The sequence below is a fragment of the Seriola dumerili genome, unplaced genomic scaffold, assembly GCF_002260705.1.
Source record: "Seriola dumerili isolate Sdu_G_001 unplaced genomic scaffold, Sdu_1.0 BDQW01000248.1, whole genome shotgun sequence".
NCBI lineage: Eukaryota > Metazoa > Chordata > Actinopteri > Carangiformes > Carangidae > Seriola > Seriola dumerili.
In genome coordinates this window covers 1,380-20,492 of record NW_019174503.1, presented here as the reverse complement: position 1 = coordinate 20,492, position 19,113 = coordinate 1,380, and the positions used below count along the sequence as shown (strand labels likewise).

Sequence of the window (19,113 nt, the reverse complement as noted above, 5' to 3'; positions counted from 1 at the left end):
GGCTGACACAGTGTTAGTGGTTGTGCTGGCCACACATCACTGCAAGTTGATGGGATCAGCTCCTCCCGTATTTGACTTATGAATCCTCAGCTGTCTGAATCTGTTTTTATGAGACTGTCATTGGTTCACTGCAGTTCCAAGATGGTAATATGCAGTTGTGCTGTTGACTGTTTATTTCAACCATGATATGACTTGTATTATATAGAAAGCACCATATGGACACGTTAGGTTAAAAACTTGATTTTCTCATATTTCTGGCAAAACATAGTATTTAAGTAGATTTAAGTTGGCTGAAGATACAGATTCAGTAACCATTGCAGTTGTGAGTCAGAGATTTGTCTTTGTATTCTTTTCTTTTTTAAATATTGATATTATGGAAGAGAGAATTTTTAATGATTAATATCTTGGTGGATTGTGACCTTTAAAAAGAAAGTTGGCAGCTGAACTAAGTTCATTACTGTAAAGCTTTAATCTATCATAGTGTTATTCATTTCATTGTCTAAAATACGTACAATGATGTTTCATTGACAAGTCACAGCATTGAAACTGATGAAAAGTGTTACTGTTAAAAGAAAGAACCATTCATAAAATCTAAAGACCGTTTCCATCTTGACTGTAACAGTGAGCTGGTGTGAAATCATTAGTGGTCTGAGGGCTCCTCCTCTGGTGGCTTCATGTTACAAGTGTTCAGGCACTGAGGGGTTTTTGTTCAGGTCTACTGATGGTTTGTGTTATTGTGACTCTCTGGCACAGTAATACACAGCAGTGTCTTCAGGCTACACATTCTGTCCATTTAGAGTCACTCTGTTGCTGGAAGAGTCTAAGTCGATACTGAACTTGTTCTTCAGTGAATTTTTGTAGTATGTTGTTGATCCAACAGCAGCGCTTCCAATCCACTCCAGGCTGGCTGTGTCAACTGTTCACACTTCACACCTGTTAAAAAAGAAAATGTTTTGTTATAAATGATCAAGTTCTACAGCAAGAGAAGAAATGTTGACTATGACAAATCCAGAGAGACTCACAGGATCCAGCTGCCAACAGCAGCAGCAGAGCTACAGAAAACATGGTTTATGGTGAAGCTGACGAGCTGTGAACTCCACTGACAGTCTGATCTGAAGTTTTTATAGCTGAGTAACAAGGAAGGTCACTGAGTTTGCATAGAATCAAACACATGAAGCGTCAGTGTTAGTCTAACTGGAGCCAATAGAAGAGTCTGTTCAGTGATTTTATATCTGCAGAGTGAAAAAATTATTTATCATTACCTCTGCTATCTATTCATATTCTAATTTCATTTCATGTCTAACAAAATTTTGAAATTACATCTGTATTTACAGAGGTGAAACAGCTAACTTTCTTTTACCTGTAAATTGTTAAAGCCTAACTATCTTGTATTAACAACAATTCCATATTAAAACATTATGTAAATGTTTATATAATTGCAAACAACAATTAAAAATCATTTTTTGAAGGAGGAACAATCAACAGATATTGTTGTTTCCGTAAGAGGACTTGTTGATTATCATGGATAAATGAAAGCATATGTGTTGAAATCAGCAATTTAAATAATGATGATGATACGCACCCACTGAAAAAAGAAGTAAGCAACCATGAATTTTAACTATGCAGCCGAAACACTACACTGATTGTTTAAACACTATATTATTATACTGAAGATGAAAAACCTCTCTGTACAAAGAACTTGCACAAAATAGGATTCAGGTTTGTCCAGTCTGTTTGTAAATGTTGACCCTCATCTCCCTCTTAGGAGATCACTGTTGTCTTCTCTTGGAAATGTTTTAAATGAAACCACTGCGTGTGATTTTTTTATTTAGCTGTTGATTTGTAATATGGAACTTTTTCAGAATTGTTTTATTGTGAAATATAAGTTTAAATCCCGTAATTCATTAAAGGTACTTTCTTTGTTGAAATCACTGACTTCATATTAATCATGTGAGACAGTGCAGGGTTTATCAACCCATTTTTTGCCCAATAATCCTATGAGGTGTTTCTCACTACATGGATGAATTGTTCTCCATCTTTAATCACAGTCTCATGAGCACACAGAGAGCATACACAGCAGCTCCTTCAGGCCTCCTGCTCTTCATGTTGAGGTCTACTCACTGTCTGCTGGGATGAACTGACACTGGCAGATGGAGCTGCAGTCCCTGCTGATGGTAAACACCTTGTAGTCAAACTTTACTACTGAATATGTATTAAATGAAGTTAACGCGTGACTTTTGTTTATGGTTTAAACATTTCAGTGCAGAAGACCAGCAGGAGCATTAAGGTTTAGCTCAGTCCAGGGTTCAAGTGGAGAGAGACACTTGACACATACTGCCTTCATGTGATTTTATTACTGATAGAGAAATGTTATTTTTCACTCTCATGAAATACTATTTATTTTACATCATTTCCAAACATCATTATGTCTTAATTTGATTAAATGTATTTTATTTGTTGTTTGTTTTCAGCGGCCACATTGTTGTACTGTCTTTAATCCTTTCATGAACAAATTCTCTTTTTTGTGTTTTTTATGTGTTTAATGTTTAGACATATTTTCAGGAAAAGTTTTAAGGAACTTGTATAGTACAGCGACCATTGTTCATTTATCAAAAGTAGATATGTAAGCAGAATATATACTACAAAACATAAGATTGTTGACATAAACAAATTATATAAAATCAAACATTTAAGTACCAAATATAAAAGCACATGATGCTTCACAAGGTGAAGGCTGTAGGATTTTGTACAGCTGTTCAACCAACTCCAGTCACTGTGAGTCTCCAGCACAATAATAAACAGCAGAATCTTCAGTCTTCAGACTGTTCATCTGCAGATACACCTGCTGTCTGCTGTTGTCTCTGGAGATGGTAAACCGGCCTTGGACTGACTGAGAGTAGAATTTGCTGCTACCAGTGCTATGCAAGGCAATCCACTCCAGTCCTTTTCCAGGAGCCTGTCTGATCCAGGCCATGTAGTAGCTACTGAATGCGAATCCAGAGCCTGTACAGGTCAGTCTGTGGGATTCTCCAGGTCTTTTAACCACTGGTTCAGATTCTGTCAGAGTCTGACCATCAACACCTGTCAAGACAAAACAGCATCGGTCATTTGATGTAACTTGAGAAACTTTTGAAGACAAATTCAACTCAATATCAGTCAAACTCTTCACCTGCCCAGCAGAGAGTTAAAAGCAGCAGTCCTGTCCTATAGTCCATCATGTTAAACTGTGTGTCCACTGTTCTCTGTCATCCTCTCTGCAGTCAGATAAGTAGAGGTGGAAGACATTTGAGTTTTGCATTGACTCCTCCTCACAGGGAGGAGAGCGGTGGAGTGGACTTGGATGTCTTGAGTTTAGAGATAGTTGGAGGTTTGCAGTTGTACATGCAAGTTGACAACTGCAATGTAAAACAAAAAACTTCTCAAACCAAAGAAAGTTTCTTTCTTCCATATTTTTAGAACTTGTTTGAACTGTCCCAAGATGCCAAACAACACAACATAACACAATACTTTTATTAAGGCTTTAAAATTAATTTATACCCAGTTTAGATTTGTTGAGCAGTGTTTGTTTGCATTGTGGATATATCAGGCATAAACGTACACTCAAAAGAAATTAGTCACATTCAAGTTCAATTTCATTTTATTATCATGATCTTTGGGGGGATACAAAAAGTGGTGCAATTTGTCCCTTGTCCTGACTGCATTTAAAAGCATAAAATAACAAACAATAAGGATAAAATAATCAAAATATATCAAAAACTTCAGAGCCAGAATCAGAAAAATCACTGAAAACACATTCAAATGCATGATTCTAAAAAGCTGATCACATGAATGTCCCGTAGCCTGGTGGTTAATTTGACAACTGCTGTAAAAAATCGATATTAGATTAATTACTATTATTGTTGAGATAAAAAGACATAAGAAGGAAGTGAAAAACTGCAACAGCAAAGTGTCTTTTTCATGCTCTTTTGATTATTGTTATCCCAATTAATATGTTCTACTGCCCCCTGCAGGTCTCTGTGACACATTTCTGGAGAGTTTTTGTACAGCCTCTCTGCTCACTTTAACCAGTGTGTTTCTTTGGCACAGTAATACACAGCAGAGTCCTCTGGCTTCAAGTTGGACAGTCTCAGATGCACCATGCTGTTGCTGTCATCTCTACTGATTTCTGCACGTCCTCTCACACTGTTGGCATAAACATTATTACTGGCAGTAGAGAAGCCAATTCCTATCCACTCCAGTGTTTTTCCTGCAGGTTGTCTGATCCAGTTCATAGTGCAACAGGTAAATGTGAAGCCAGATCCTCTGCAGGAGAGACTGAGAGTCTCTCCAGGCCTCTTCACTACTGAACTGGAAGGAATGGACTCCATACTCTGACCTGTACAACCTGATGATACGAAAGGAGAGAGACAGTGAGACGGTCATCTGGGAAGTTTTCTAGTATCACTGACTGACCATCAGTCACTGCTGTCTGATAAAAGATGAAACATCAAGAAGCAGGAGAACTCACAGGACAGAGAGAGAGCAACCAGCAGAAGAGTGAGTGTGTTCATCATCCTGAGTCTGGAGATGTGACCTCTGATGCTGCACACAAACTACAAGACCAGTCAGCAGGACACAAGTACACTACACACACTGAGGATTTGCATCAGGACATCATGGGGAGGGAGGAGCTTGTGTGCAAGAAGTTTTTTACTGATTTCCTTGAATCATATCATGCAAATGATGTCTGTCAATGTGGGATAAAATATCATGGAGAAAAATGTGTTTTCTGAATTTTGTAAATGTTCTCACAGATTGAATAAGTTATGAATCTGGCATTAATCAGAAATCATCAAACTTCCCTGAAACTTCCCTGAATGTTATCATTAGAATTAAGACACTTTTATTTCATTTCTAATTTTTCAGAACAAATTACATTCAAAGACAGTTTTTCTCTTCAACTGTGAACTGGTGTGAAATCATTAGTGGTCTGAGGGCTCCTCCTCTGGTGGCTTCATGTTACAAGTGTTCAGGCACTGAGGGGTTTTTGTTCAGGTCTACTGATGGTTTGTGTGATTGTGTGTATCTGGCACAGTAATACACAGCAGTGTCTTCAGGCTGCACATTCTGTCCATTTAGAGTCACTCTGTTGCTGGAAGAGTCTAAGTCGATACTGAACTTGTTCTTTAGTGAATCTTTGTAGTATTTGTTTCCCCCAACACGTCCACTTCCAATCCACTCCAGTCCTTTCCCTGCAGGCTGTCTGATCCAACCTGTGTAGTAGCTGCTAACAGAATAAGAGACCTGACAGGTGATGGTGAGACGTTGACCTGGCTGCACAGTCACAGAGGCTGGCTGTGTCAACTGTTCACACTTCACACCTGTTAAAAAAGAAAATGTTTTGTTATAAATGATCAAGTTCTACAGCAAGAGAAGAAATGTTGACTATGACAAATCCAGAGAGACTCACAGGATCCAGCTGCCAACAGCAGCAGCAGAGCTACAGAAAACATGGTTTATGGTGAAGCTGACGAGCTGTGAACTCCACTGACAGTCTGATCTGAAGTTTTTATAGCTGAGTAACAAGGAAGGTCACTGAGTTTGCATAGAATCAAACACATGAAGCGTCAGTGTTAGTCTAACTGGAGCCAGTAGAAGAGTCTGTTCAGTGATTTTATATCTGCAGAGTGAAAAAATTATTTATCATTACCTCTGCTATCTATTCATATTCTAATTTCATTTCATGTCTAACAAAATTTTGAAATTACATCTGCATTTACAGAGGTGAAACAGCTAACTTTCTTTTACCTGTAAATTGTTAAAGCCTAACTATCTTGTATTAACAACAATTCCATATTAAAACATTATGTAAATGTTTATATAATTGCAAACAACAATTAAAAATCATTTTTTGAAGGAGGAACAATCAACAGATATTGTTGTTTCCGTAAGAGGACTTGTTGATTATCATGGATAAATGAAAGCATATGTGTTGAAATCAGCAATTTAAATAATGATGATGATACGCACCCACTGAAAAAAGAAGTAAGCAACCATGAATTATAACTATGCAGCCGAAACACTACATTGATTCTTTAAACATTATATTATTATACTGAAGATGAAAAACCTCTCTGTACAAAGAACTTGCACAAAATAGGATTCAGGTTTGTCCAGTCTGTTTGTAAATGTTGACCCTCATCTCCCTCTTAGGAGATCACTGTTGTCTTCTCTTGGAAATGTTTTAAATGAAACCACTGCGTGTGATTTTTTTATTTAGCTGTTGATTTGTAATATGGAACTTTTTCAGAATTGTTTTATTGTGAAATATAAGTTTAAATCCCGTAATTCATTAAAGGTACTTTCTTTGTTGAAATCACTGACTTCATATTAATCATGTGAGACAGTGCAGGGTTTATCAACCCATTTTTTGCCCAATAATCCTATGAGGTGTTTCTCACTACATGGATGAATTGTTCTCCATCTTTAATCACAGTCTCATGAGCACACAGAGAGCATACACAGCAGCTCCTTCAGGCCTCCTGCTCTTCATGTTGAGGTCTACTCACTGTCTGCTGGGATGAACTGACACTGGCAGATGGAGCTGCAGTCCCTGCTGATGGTAAACACCTTGTAGTCAAACTTTACTGCTGAATATGTGTTAAATGAAGTTAACGCGTGACTTTTGTTTATGGTTTAAACATTTCAGTGCAGAAGACCAGCAGGAGCATTAAGGTTTAGCTCAGTCCAGGGTTCAAGTGGAGAGAGACACTTGACACATACTGCCTTCATGTGATTTTATTACTGATAGAGAAATGTTATTTTTCACTCTCATGAAATACTATTTATTTTACATCATTTCCAAACATCATTATGTCTTAATTTGATTAAATGTATTTTATTTGTTGTTTGTTTTCAGCAGCCACATTGTTGTACTGTCTTTAATCCTTTCATGAACAAATTCTCTTTTTTGTGTTTTTTATGTGTTTAATGTTTAGACATATTTTCAGGAAAAGTTTTAAGGAACTTGTATAGTACAGCGACCATTGTTCATTTATCAAAAATAGATATGTAAGCAGAATATATACTATAAAACATAAGATTGTTGACATAAACAAATTATATAAAATCAAACATTTAAGTACCAAATATAAAAGCACATGATGCTTCACAAGGTGAAGGCTGTAGGATTTTGTACAGCTGCTCAACCAACTCCAGCCACAGTGAGTCTCCAGCACAATAATAAACAGCAGAATCTTCAGTCTTCAGACTGTTCATCTGCAGATACACCTGCTGTCTGCTGTTGTCTCTGGAGATGGTAAACCGGCCTTGGATTAATTGAGAGTGGCGTTTGCTGTTACCAGAAGTATCAACCCAGGCAATCCACTCCAGTCCTTTTCCAGGAGCCTGTCTAATCCAGGCCATGTAGTAGCTACTGAATGTGAACCCAGAGCCTGTTCAGGTCAGTCTGTGGGATTCTCCAGGTCTTTTAACCATTGGTTCAGATTCTGTCAGAGTCTGACCATCAACACCTGTCAAGACAAAACAGCATCGGTCATTTGATGTAACTTGAGAAACTTTTGAAGACAATATTAGTCAATATTAATCAAACTCTTCACCTGCCCAGCAGAGAGTTAAAAGCAGCAGTCCTGTCCTATAGTCCATCATGTTAAACTGTGTGTCCACTGTTCTCTGTCATCCTCTCTGCAGTCAGATAAGTAGAGGTGGAAGACATCTGACTTTTGCATTGACTCCTCCTCGCAGGGAGGAGAGCGGTGGAGTGGACTTGGATGTCTTGAGTTTACAGATGGTTGGAGGTTTGCAGTCGTACATGCAAGTTTACAACTGCAATGTAAAACAAAAAACTTCTCAAACCAAAGAAAGTTTCTTTCTTCCATATTTTTAGAACTTGTTTGAACTGTCCCAAGATGCCAAACAACACAACATAACACAATACTTTTATTAAGGCTTTAAAATTTATTTATACCCAGTTTAGATTTGTTGAGCAGTGTTTGTTTGCATTGTGGATATATCAGGCATAAACGTACACTCAAAAGAAATTAGTCACATTCAAGTTCAATTTCATTTTATTATCATGATCTTTGGGGGGATAGAAAAAGTGGTGCAATTTGTCCCTTGTCCTGACTGCATTTAAAAGCATAAAATAACAAACAATAAGGATAAAATAATCAAAATATATCAAAAACTTCAGAGCCAGAATCAGAAAAATCACTGAAAACACATTCAAATGCATGATTCTAAAAAACTGATCACATGGATGTCCTGTAGCCTGGTGGTTAATTTGACAACTGCTGTAAAAAATCGATATTAGATTAATTACTATTATTGTTGAGATAAAAAGACATTAGAAGGAAGTGAAAAACTGCAACAGCAAAGTGTCTTTTTCATGCTCTTTTGGTTGTTGTAATCCCAATTAATATGTTCTACTGCCCCCTGCAGGTCTCTGTGACACATTTCTGGAGAGTTTTTGTACAGCCTCTCTGCTCACTTTAACCAGTGTGTGTGTTTGGCACAGTAATACACAGCAGAGTCCTCTGGCTTCAAGTTGGACAGTCTCAGATGCACCATGCTGTTGCTGTCATCTCTACTGATTTCTGCACGTCCTCTCACACTGTTGGCATAAGCATTACTACTGGCAGGAATGTGGCCAACTCCTATCCACTCCAGTGCTTTTCCTGCAGGTTGTCTGATCCAATTCATACCACAACAGGTAAATGTGAAGCCAGATCCTCTGCAGGAGAGACTGAGAGTCTCTCCAGGCCTCTTCACTACTGAACTGGAAGAAATGGACTCCATACTCTGACCTGTACAACCTGATGATACGAAAGGAGAGAGACAGTGAGACAGTCATCTGGGAAGTTTTCTAGTATCACTGACTGACCATCAGTCACTGCTGTCTGATAAAAGATGAAACATCAAGAAGCAGGAGAACTCACAGGACAGAGAGAGAGCAACCAGCAGAAGAGTGAGTGTGTTCATCATCCTGAGTCTGGAGATGTGACCTCTGATGCTGCACACAAACTACAAGACCAGTCAGCAGGACACAAGTACACTACACACACTGAGGATTTGCATCAGGACATCATGAGGAGGGAGGAGCTTGTGTGCAAGAAGTTTTTTACTGATTTCATTGAATCATATCATGCAAATGATGTCTGTCAATGTGGGATAAAATATCATGGAGAAAAATGTGTTTTCTGAATTTTGTAAATGTTCTCACAGATTGAATAAGTTATGAATCTGGCATTAATCAGAAATCATCAAACTTCCCTGAAACTTCCCTGAATGTTATCATTAGAATTAAGACACTTTTATTTCATTTCTAATTTTTCAGAACAAATTACATTCAAAGACAGTTTTTCTCTTCAACTGTGAACTGGTGTGAAATCATTAGTGGTCTGAGGGCTCCTCCTCTGGTGGCTTCATGTTACAAGTGTTCAGGCACTGAGGGGTTTTTGTTCAGGTCTACTGATGGTTTGTGTTATTGTGTGTCTCTGGCACAGTAATACACAGCAGTGTCTTCAGGCTGCACATTCTGTCCATTTAGAGTCGCTCTGTTGTTGGAAGAGTCTAAGTCCATACTGAACTTGTTCTTTAGTGAATCTTTGTAGTATTTGTTTCCCCCAACACGTTCGCTTCCAATCCACTCCAGTCCTTTCCCTGCAGGCTGTCTGATCCAACCTGTGTAGTAGTCACTAACAGAATAAGAGACCTGACAGGTGATGGTGAGACGTTGACCTGGCTGCACAGTCACAGAGGCTGGCTGTGTCAACTGTTCACACTTCACACCTGTTAAAAAAGAAAATGTTTTGTTATAAATGATCAAGTTCTACAGCAAGAGAAGAAATGTTGACTATGACAAATCCAGAGAGACTCACAGGATCCAGCTGCCAACAGCAGCAGCAGAGCTACAGAAAACATGGTTTATGGTGAAGCTGACGAGCTGTGAACTCCACTGACAGTCTGATCTGAAGTTTTTATAGCTGAGTAACAAGGAAGGTCACTGAGTTTGCATAGAATCAAACACATGAAGCGTCAGTGTTGGTCTAACTGGAGCCGGTAGAAGAGTCTGTTCAGTGATTTTATATCTGCAGAGTGAAAAAATTATTTTACATTACATCTACTATCTATTCATATTCTCATTTCATTTCATTTCTCACTAAATTTTGAAATTACATCTGCATTTACAGAGGAGAAACAGCTAACTTTCTTTTACCTGTAAATTCTTAAAGCCTAACTATCTTGTATTAACAACAATTCCATATTAAAACATTATGTAAATGTTTATATAATTGCAAACAACAATTAAAAATCATTTTTTGAAGGAGGAACAATCAACAGATATTGTTGTTTCCGTAAGAGGACTTGTTGATTATCATGGATAAATGAAAGCATATGTGTTGAAATCAGCAATTTAAATAATGATGATGATACGCACCCACTGAAAAAAGAAGTAAGCAACCATGAATTATAACTATGCAGCCGAAACACTACATTGATTCTTTAAACACTATATTATTATACTGAAGATGAAAAACCTCTCTGTACAAAGAACTTGCACAAAATAGGATTCAGGTTTGTCCAGTCTGTTTGTAAATGTTGACCCTCATCTCCCTCTTAGGAGATCACTGTTGTCTTCTCTTGGAAATGTTTTAAATGAAACCACTGCGTGTGATTTTTTTATTTAGCTGTTGATTTGTAATATGGAACTTTTTCAGAATTGTTTTATTGTGAAATATAAGTTTAAATCCCGTAATTCATTAAAGGTACTTTCTTTGTTGAAATCACTGACTTCATATTAATCATGTGAGACAGTGCAGGGTTTATCAACCCATTTTTTGCCCAATAATCCTATGAGGTGTTTCTCACTACATGGATGAATTGTTCTCCATCTTTAATCACAGTCTCATGAGCACACAGAGAGCATACACAGCAGCTCCTTCAGGCCTCCTGCTCTTCATGTTGAGGTCTACTCACTGTCTGCTGGGATGAACTGACACTGGCAGATGGAGCTGCAGTCCCTGCTGATGGTAAACACCTTGTAGTCAAACTTTACTGCTGAATATGTGTTAAATGAAGTTAACGCGTGACTTTTGTTTATGGTTTAAACATTTCAGTGCAGAAGACCAGCAGGAGCATTAAGGTTTAGCTCAGTCCAGGGTTCAAGTGGAGAGAGACACTTGACACATACTGCCTTCATGTGATTTTATTACTGACAGAGAAATGTTATTTTTCACTCTCATGAAATACTATTTATTTTACATCATTTCCAAACATCATTATGTCTTAATTTGATTAAATGTATTTTATTTGTTGTTTGTTTTCAGCAGCCACATTGTTGTACTGTCTTTAATCCTTTCATGAACAAATTCTCTTTTTTGTGTTTTTTATGTGTTTAATGTTTAGACATATTTTCAGGAAAAGTTTTAAGGAACTTGTATAGTACAGCGACCATTGCTCATTTATCAAAAATAGATATGTAAGCAGAATATATACTATAAAACACAAGATTGTTGACATAAACAAATTATATAAAATCAAACATTTAAGTACCAAATATAAAAGCACATGATGCTTCACAAGGTGAAGACTGTAGGATATTGTACAGCTGTTCAACCAACTCCAGTCACTGTGAGTCTCGAGCACAATAATAAACAGCAGAATCTTCAGTCTTCAGACTGTTCATCTGCAGATACAGCTGCTGTCTGCTGTTCTCTCTGGAGATGGTAAACCGGCCTTGGACTGATTGAGAGTAGTATTTGCTGCTACCAGTGCCATGCCAGGCAATCCACTCCAGTCCTTTTCCAGGAGCCTGTCTGACCCAGCTCATACGGTAGCTGCTGAATGTGAATCCAGAGGCTGTACAGGTCAGTCTGTGGGATTCTCCAGGTCTTTTAACCACTGGTTCAGATTCTGTCAGAGTCTGACCATCAACACCTGTCAAGACAAAAAAGAAATCAGTAATTTCCTATAAAGTGACATCCTTTTGAAGACAAATTAAAATCATGATCGGTGAAACTCTTCACCTGCCCAGCAGAGAGTTAAAAGCAGCAGTCCTGTCCTATAGTCCATCATGTTAAACTGTGTGTCCACTGTTCTCTGTCATCCTCTCTGCAGTCAGATAAGTAGAGGTGGAAGACATCTCAGTTTTGCATTGACTCCTCCTCACAGGGAGGAGAGAGGTGGATTGGACTTTGAAGTCAACTCGTCTGGTGAAACTAGAACAAATGTTTAATGACTAAATTTATCTCCAAGTCGGTGAAATTCAAATCTTTTATGATGCATTTCAAATTGAATATCTTGGTCGTCTTTGTAATGGCCATTTGTATGAAATGAAAGTACATCCTCGACTGACATTTAAGATCAATCAAGAAGGATTATATCATCAATACAGCACTGATGATTTCTGAAAAATGGGAGGCCTGAAGAAGCTAACATGAGCAGAACCTTTTCAAATGACCAACACATTTTTGTGACTGAACTTCGTTGAAAATTTAAAACATGTGAAGGATAAGAGAGATTTAGTCCACTGGTGAAGACAAAAGATTTTGCTTTTGAGATTGCGGTGTTGGGTGAAGTTTCTGAGATTAATTTTAAAGTTTCTGTCAGGGTCAAAGTTTTTAAAACCAGTTTTTCAGTCACAAAAATTACATGAGGGATGTTGATGGTTTGTTAGTAATAAAGAAAGAGTTTGCTTAGTTCTGGCTCTGCAGGTCTTAAAAGGGCGCACAGAATACCTGTATTTTAATGAATAGTATTTTAAATGATAACATTGAAATTTCCAGGGGAAGTAAATACATTTTAAATTGAACTACCTTCAGGGAGAAACTGCCCATTACTTTATTTATTTATGTTTTCATATATTCAAATCTCACCATGTGTGTGGAGCAGTCATGTGTTGCTGGGTATTTGTGCCAGTCTGTTGGTGGCTTGTGTCACTGTGGGGCGACGTACACAGTAATACACAGCAGTGTCTTCAGGCTGCACATTCTGTCCTTTTATAGTCACTGTTCTTGCAGAAGTGTCTCTGCTGTAACTGAACTTGTTCTTCAGAGCATCATTTTGATAAAAGTCGCCTCCTCCCCACTGATGGAAAATCCAGTCCATTGGTTTTCCTTCACGCTGTCTGATCCAACCTGTTGCATAGCTGCTGTCAGTTAGAGAATAACCAGAGACCTGACAGAGGATGGTCAAAGACTGTCCAGGCTGCACAACCACTGAGTCTGGCTGGATGAGATCAATACTGTACACACCTGTGGAAACAGAAATCAACATTATCTCCATCATTCATCTGACTATTCAGTGTTTCTAATGTGTTTATTAGTGTGAATCCACTGAAAGCTCCTCACAGGATCCAGCTGCCAGCAGCTGTATCAGAACCACAGAGAACATGGTTGATGTTGAAGCTGAACTGATGTGAGCTCTTCTGTCCTCTCACTGACACACACACACACTTCACTTCCTTATGAGGAACCTTCATTTGCATATTGTTGAATATTTAAATTTCTCTTTTGATACGAAAGTGAGGGAAATAGAAAATCCACTTAGTAAATCAAATTTATTTGATGATGTTTTTTGGAGGAATACAAAAAGTGGTGCAATTTGTCCATTGCCCTGACTTCATTTGAAAGCATAAAATAATTAATAGCAAAGATAAGATAATCAAAAACTTTAGAATTAGAAAAAACACTAAAAAAATGTTAAAATTCAACATTTTAAAAAGCTGATCACATGTATGTCATGTTGCCTGGTGGTTAATTGGACAACTCCTGTAAAAAATAATTATTGAAAAGTTTTGTAACTATTATTGTTGAGAAAAAAAGAAGTAAGCAGGAAGTGACAAACTGTAACAACAGCTGCTCCTGTGCATATTTATTGTCATTGTCGTGCTCTTTTGGTTGTTGTAATCCCAATTAATATGTTCTACTGCCCCCTGCAGGTCTCTGTGACACATTTCTGGAGAGTTTTTGTACAGCCTCTCTGCTCACTTTAACCAGTGTGTGTGTTTGGCACAGTAATACACAGCAGAGTCCTCTGGCTTCAAGTTGGACAGTCTCAGATGCACCATGCTGTTGCTGTCATCTCTACTGATTTCTGCACGTCCTCTCACACTGCTGGCATAAGTGTTTCTACTGGCAGTAGAGAAGCCAACTCCTATCCACTCCAGTGCTTTTCCTGCAGGTTGTCTGATCCAGTTCATAGTGCAACAGGTAAATGTGAAGCCAGATCCTCTGCAGGAGAGACTGAGAGTCTCTCCAGGCCTCTTCACTACTGAACTGGAAGAAATGGACTCCATACTCTGACCTGTACAACCTGATGATACGAAAGGAGAGAGACAGTGAGACAGTCATCTGGGAAGTTTTCTAGTATCACCGACTGACCATCAGTCACTGCTGTCTGATAAAGGATGAAACATCAAGAAGCAGGAGAACTCACAGGACAGAGAGAGAGCAACCAGCAGAAGAGTGAGTGTGTTCATCATCCTGAGTCTGGAGATGTGACCTCTGATGCTGCACACAAACTACAAGACCAGTCAGCAGGACACAAGTACACTACACACACTGAGGATTTGCATCAGGACATCATGGGGAGGGAGGAGCTTGTGTGCAAGAAGTTTTTTACTGATTTCATTGAATCATATCATGCAAATGATGTCTGTCAATGTGGGATAAAATATCATGGAGAAAAATGTGTTTTCTGAATTTTGTAAATGTTCTCACAGATTGAATAAGTTATGAATCTGGCATTAATCAGAAATCATCAAACTTCCCTGAAACTTCCCTGAATATTATCATTAGAATTAAGACACTTTTATTTCATTTCTAATTTTTCAGAGCAAATTACATTCAAAGACAGTTTTTCTCTTCAACTGTGAACTGGTGTGAAATCATTAGTGGTCTGAGGGCTCCTCCTCTGGTGGCTTCATGTTACAAGTATTCAGGCACTGAGGGGTTTTTGTTCAGGTCTACTGATGGTTTGTGTGATTGTGTGTCTCTGGCACAGTAATACACAGCAGTGTCTTCAGGCTGCACATTCTGTCCATTTAGAGTCACTCTGTTGCTGGAAGAGTCTAAGTCGATACTGAACTTGTTCTTTAGTGAATCTTTGTAGTATTTGTTTCCCCCAACACGTCCACTTCCAATCCACTCCAGTCCTTTCCCTGCAGGCTGTCTGATCCAACCTGTGTAGTAGCTGCTAATAGAATAAGAGACCTGACAGGTGATGGTGAGACGTTGACCTGGCTGCACAGTCACAGAGGCTGGCTGTGTCAACTGTTCACACTTCACACCTGTTAAAAAAGAAAATGTTTTGTTATAAATGATCAAGTTCTACAGCAAGAGAAGAAATGTTGACTATGACAAATCCAGAGAGACTCACAGGATCCAGCTGCCAACAGCAGCAGCAGAGCTACAGAAAACATGGTTTATGGTGAAGCTGACGAGCTGTGAACTCCACTGACAGTCTGATCTGAAGTTTTTATAGCTGAGTAACAAGGAAGGTCACTGAGTTTGCATAGAATCAAACACATGAAGCGTCAGTGTTGGTCTAACTGGAGCCAATAGAAGAGTCTGTTCAGTGATTTTATATCTGCAGAGTGAAAAAATTATTTTACATTACATCTACTATCTATTCATATTCTCATTTCATTTCATTTCTCACTAAATTTTGAAATTACATCTGCATTTACAGAGGAGAAACAGCTAACTTTCTTTTACCTGTAAATTCTTAAAGCCTAACTATCTTGTATTAACAACAATTCCATATTAAAACATTATGTAAATGTTTATATAATTGCAAACAACAATTAAAAATCATTTTTTGAAGGAGGAACAATCAACAGATATTGTTGTTTCCGTAAGAGGACTTGTTGATTATCATGGATAAATGAAAGCATATGTGTTGAAATCAGCAATTTAAATAATGATGATGATACGCACCCACTGAAAAAAGAAGTAAGCAACCATGAATTATAACTATGCAGCCAAAACACTACATTGATTCTTTAAACACTATATTATTATACTGAAGATGAAAAACCTCTCTTTATAAAGAACTTGCACAAAATAGGATTCAGGTTTGTCCAGTCTGTTTGTAAATGTTGACCCTCATCTCCCTCTTAGGAGATCACTGTTGTCTTCTCTTGGAAATGTTTTAAATGAAACCACTGCGTGTGATTTTTTTATTTAGCTGTTGATTTGTAATATGGAACTTTTTCAGAATTGTTTTATTGTGAAATATAAGTTTAAATCCCGTAATTCATTAAAGGTACTTTCTTTGTTGAAATCACTGACTTCATATTAATCATGTGAGACAGTGCAGGGTTTATCAACCCATTTTTTGCCCAATAATCCTATGAGGTGTTTCTCACTACATGGATGAATTGTTCTCCATCTTTAATCACAGTCTCATGAGCACACAGAGAGCATACACAGCAGCTCCTTCAGGCCTCCTGCTCTTCATGTTGAGGTCTACTCACTGTCTGCTGGGATGAACTGACACTGGCAGATGGAGCTGCAGTCCCTGCTGATGGTAAACACCTTGTAGTCAAACTTTACTACTGAATATGTATTAAATGAAGTTAACGCGTGACTTTTGTTTATGGTTTAAACATTTCAGTGCAGAAGACCAGCAGGAGCATTAAGGTTTAGCTCAGTCCAGGGTTCAAGTGGAGAGAGACACTTGACACATACTGCCTTCATGTGATTTTATTACTGATAGAGAAATGTTATTTTTCACTCTCATGAAATACTATTTATTTTACATCATTTCCAAACATCATTATGTCTTAATTTGATTAAATGTATTTTATTTGTTGTTTGTTTTCAGCAGCCACATTGTTGTACTGTCTTTAATCCTTTCATGAACAAATTCTCTTTTTTGTGTTTTTTATGTGTTTAATGTTTAGACATATTTTCAGGAAAAGTTTTAAGGAACTTGTATAGTACAGCGACCATTGTTCATTTATCAAAAATAGATATGTAAGCAGAATATATACTATAAAACATAAGATTGTTGACATAAACAAATTATATAAAATCAAACATTTAAGTACCAAATATAAAAGCACATGATGCTTCACAAGGTGAAGGCTGTAGGATTTTGTACAGCTGTTCAACCAACTCCAGTCACTGTGAGTCTCCAGCACAATAATAAACAGCAGAATCTTCAGTCTTCAGACTGTTCATCTGCAGATACACCTGCTGTCTGCTGTTGTCTCTGGAGATGGTAAACCGGCCTTGGACTGACTGAGAGTAGAATTTGCTGCTACCAGTGCTATGCAAGGCAATCCACTCCAGTCCTTTTCCAGGAGCCTGTCTGATCCAGGCCATGTAGTAGCTACTGAATGTGAATCCAGAGCCTGTACAGGTCAGTCTGTGGGATTCTCCAGGTCTTTTAACCACTGGTTCAGATTCTGTCAGAGTCTGACCATCAACACCTGTCAAGACAAAACAGCATCGGTCATTTGATGTAACTTGAGAAACTTTTGAAGACAAATTCAACTCAATATCAGTCAAACTCTTCACCTGCCCAGCAGAGAGTTAAAAGCAGCAGTCCTGTCCTATAGTCCATCATGTTAAACTGTGTGTCCACTGTTCTCTGTCATCCTCTCTGCAGTCAGATAAGTAGAGGTGGAAGACATCTGAGTTTTGCATTGACTCCTCCTCACAGGGAGGAGAGAGGTGAGGTGGACTTGAGTCTTGAGTGGATGTCTTGAGTTTAGAGATAGTTGGAGGTTTGCAGTTGTACATGCAAGTTGACAACTGCAATGTAAAACAAAAAACTTAAACTCAAACCAAAGAAAGTTTCTTTGTTCCATATTTTTAGAACTTGTTTGAACTGTCCCAAGATGCCAAACAACACAACACAACACAGTTCTTTTATTAAGGCTTTAAAGTTCGTTTATACCAAGTTTAGATTTTTTGAGCAGTGTTTGTTTGCATTGTGGATATATCAGGCATAAACGTACACTCAAAAGAAATTAGTCACATTCAAGTTCAATTTCATTTTATTATCATGATCTTTGGGGGGATACAAAAAGTGGTGCAATTTGTCCCTTGTCCTGACTGCATTTAAAAGCATAAAATAACAAACAATAAGGATAAAATAATCAAAATATATCAAAAACTTCAGAGCCAGAATCAGAAAAATCACTGAAAACACATTCAAATGCATTATTCTAAAAAACTGATCACATGAATGTCCCGTAGCCTGGAGGTTAATTTGACAACTGCTCTACAAAATCAATATTAGATTAATTACTATTATAGTTGAAATAAAAAGACATAAGAAGGAAGTGAAAAACTGCAACAGCAAAGTGTCTTTTTCATGCTCTTTTGGTTATTGTTATCCCAATTAATATGTTCTACTGCCCCCTGCAGGTCTCTGTGACACATTTCTGGAGAGTTTTTGTACAGCCTCTCTGCTCACTTTAACCAGTGTGTTTCTTTGGCACAGTAATACACAGCAGAGTCCTCTGGCTTCAAGTTGGACAGTCTCAGATGCACCATGCTGTTGCTGTCATCTCTACTGATTTCTGCACGTCCTCTCACACTGTTGGCATAAACATTACCACTGGCAGAAGAGAAGCCAATTCCTGTATCCAATGATACGAAAGGAGAGAGACAGTGAGACAGTCATCTGGGAAGTTTTCTAGTATCACCGACTGACCATCAGTCACTGCTGTCTGATAAAGGATGAAACATCAAGAAGCAGGAGAACTCACAGGACAGAGAGAGAGCAACCAGCAGAAGAGTGAGTGTGTTCATCATCCTGAGTCTGGAGATGTGACCTCTGATGCTGCACACAAACTACAAGACCAGTCAGCAGGACACAAGTACACTACACACACTGAGGATTTGCATCAGGACATCATGGGGAGGGAGGGAGGAGCTTGTGTGCAAGAAGTTTTTTACTGATTTCCTTGAATCATATCATGCAAATGATGTCTGTCAATGTGGGATAAAATATCATGGAGAAAAATATATTTTCTGAATTTTGTAAATGTTCTCACAGATTGAATAAGTTATGAATCTGGCATTAATCAGAAATCATCAAACTTCCCTGAAACTTCCCTGAATGTTATCATTAGAATTAAGACACTTTTATTTCATT

General features: G+C 38.0%; 5 gene segments (V, D, J or C); all 5 read right to left on the bottom strand.

Annotated features, from left to right (window-relative positions):
* Positions 1-2,703: 2,703 nt before the first annotated feature.
* LOC111229957 lies at positions 2,704-3,218 on the bottom strand. The segment is given in 2 exon segments: positions 2,704-3,081; positions 3,170-3,218. Coding segments are annotated over 2 exon segments (360 nt in total).
* A 6,168-nt stretch (positions 3,219-9,386) lies between these two features.
* Positions 9,387-10,031, bottom strand: LOC111229954. The segment is given in 2 exon segments: positions 9,387-9,789; positions 9,879-10,031. Coding segments are annotated over 2 exon segments (351 nt in total).
* A 3,946-nt stretch (positions 10,032-13,977) lies between these two features.
* On the bottom strand, positions 13,978-14,513 carry LOC111229944. The segment is given in 2 exon segments: positions 13,978-14,313; positions 14,437-14,513. Coding segments are annotated over 2 exon segments (375 nt in total).
* Positions 14,514-14,978: 465 nt separating this feature from the next.
* LOC111229953 lies at positions 14,979-15,532 on the bottom strand (the record flags this gene model as incomplete). The annotated part of the segment is given in 2 exon segments: positions 14,979-15,289; positions 15,379-15,532. Coding segments are annotated over 2 exon segments (354 nt in total), but the record flags the coding sequence as incomplete, so codon positions are not given.
* Positions 15,533-17,077: 1,545 nt separating this feature from the next.
* LOC111229950 lies at positions 17,078-17,574 on the bottom strand. The segment is given in 2 exon segments: positions 17,078-17,437; positions 17,526-17,574. Coding segments are annotated over 2 exon segments (360 nt in total).
* Positions 17,575-19,113: the final 1,539 nt, after the last annotated feature.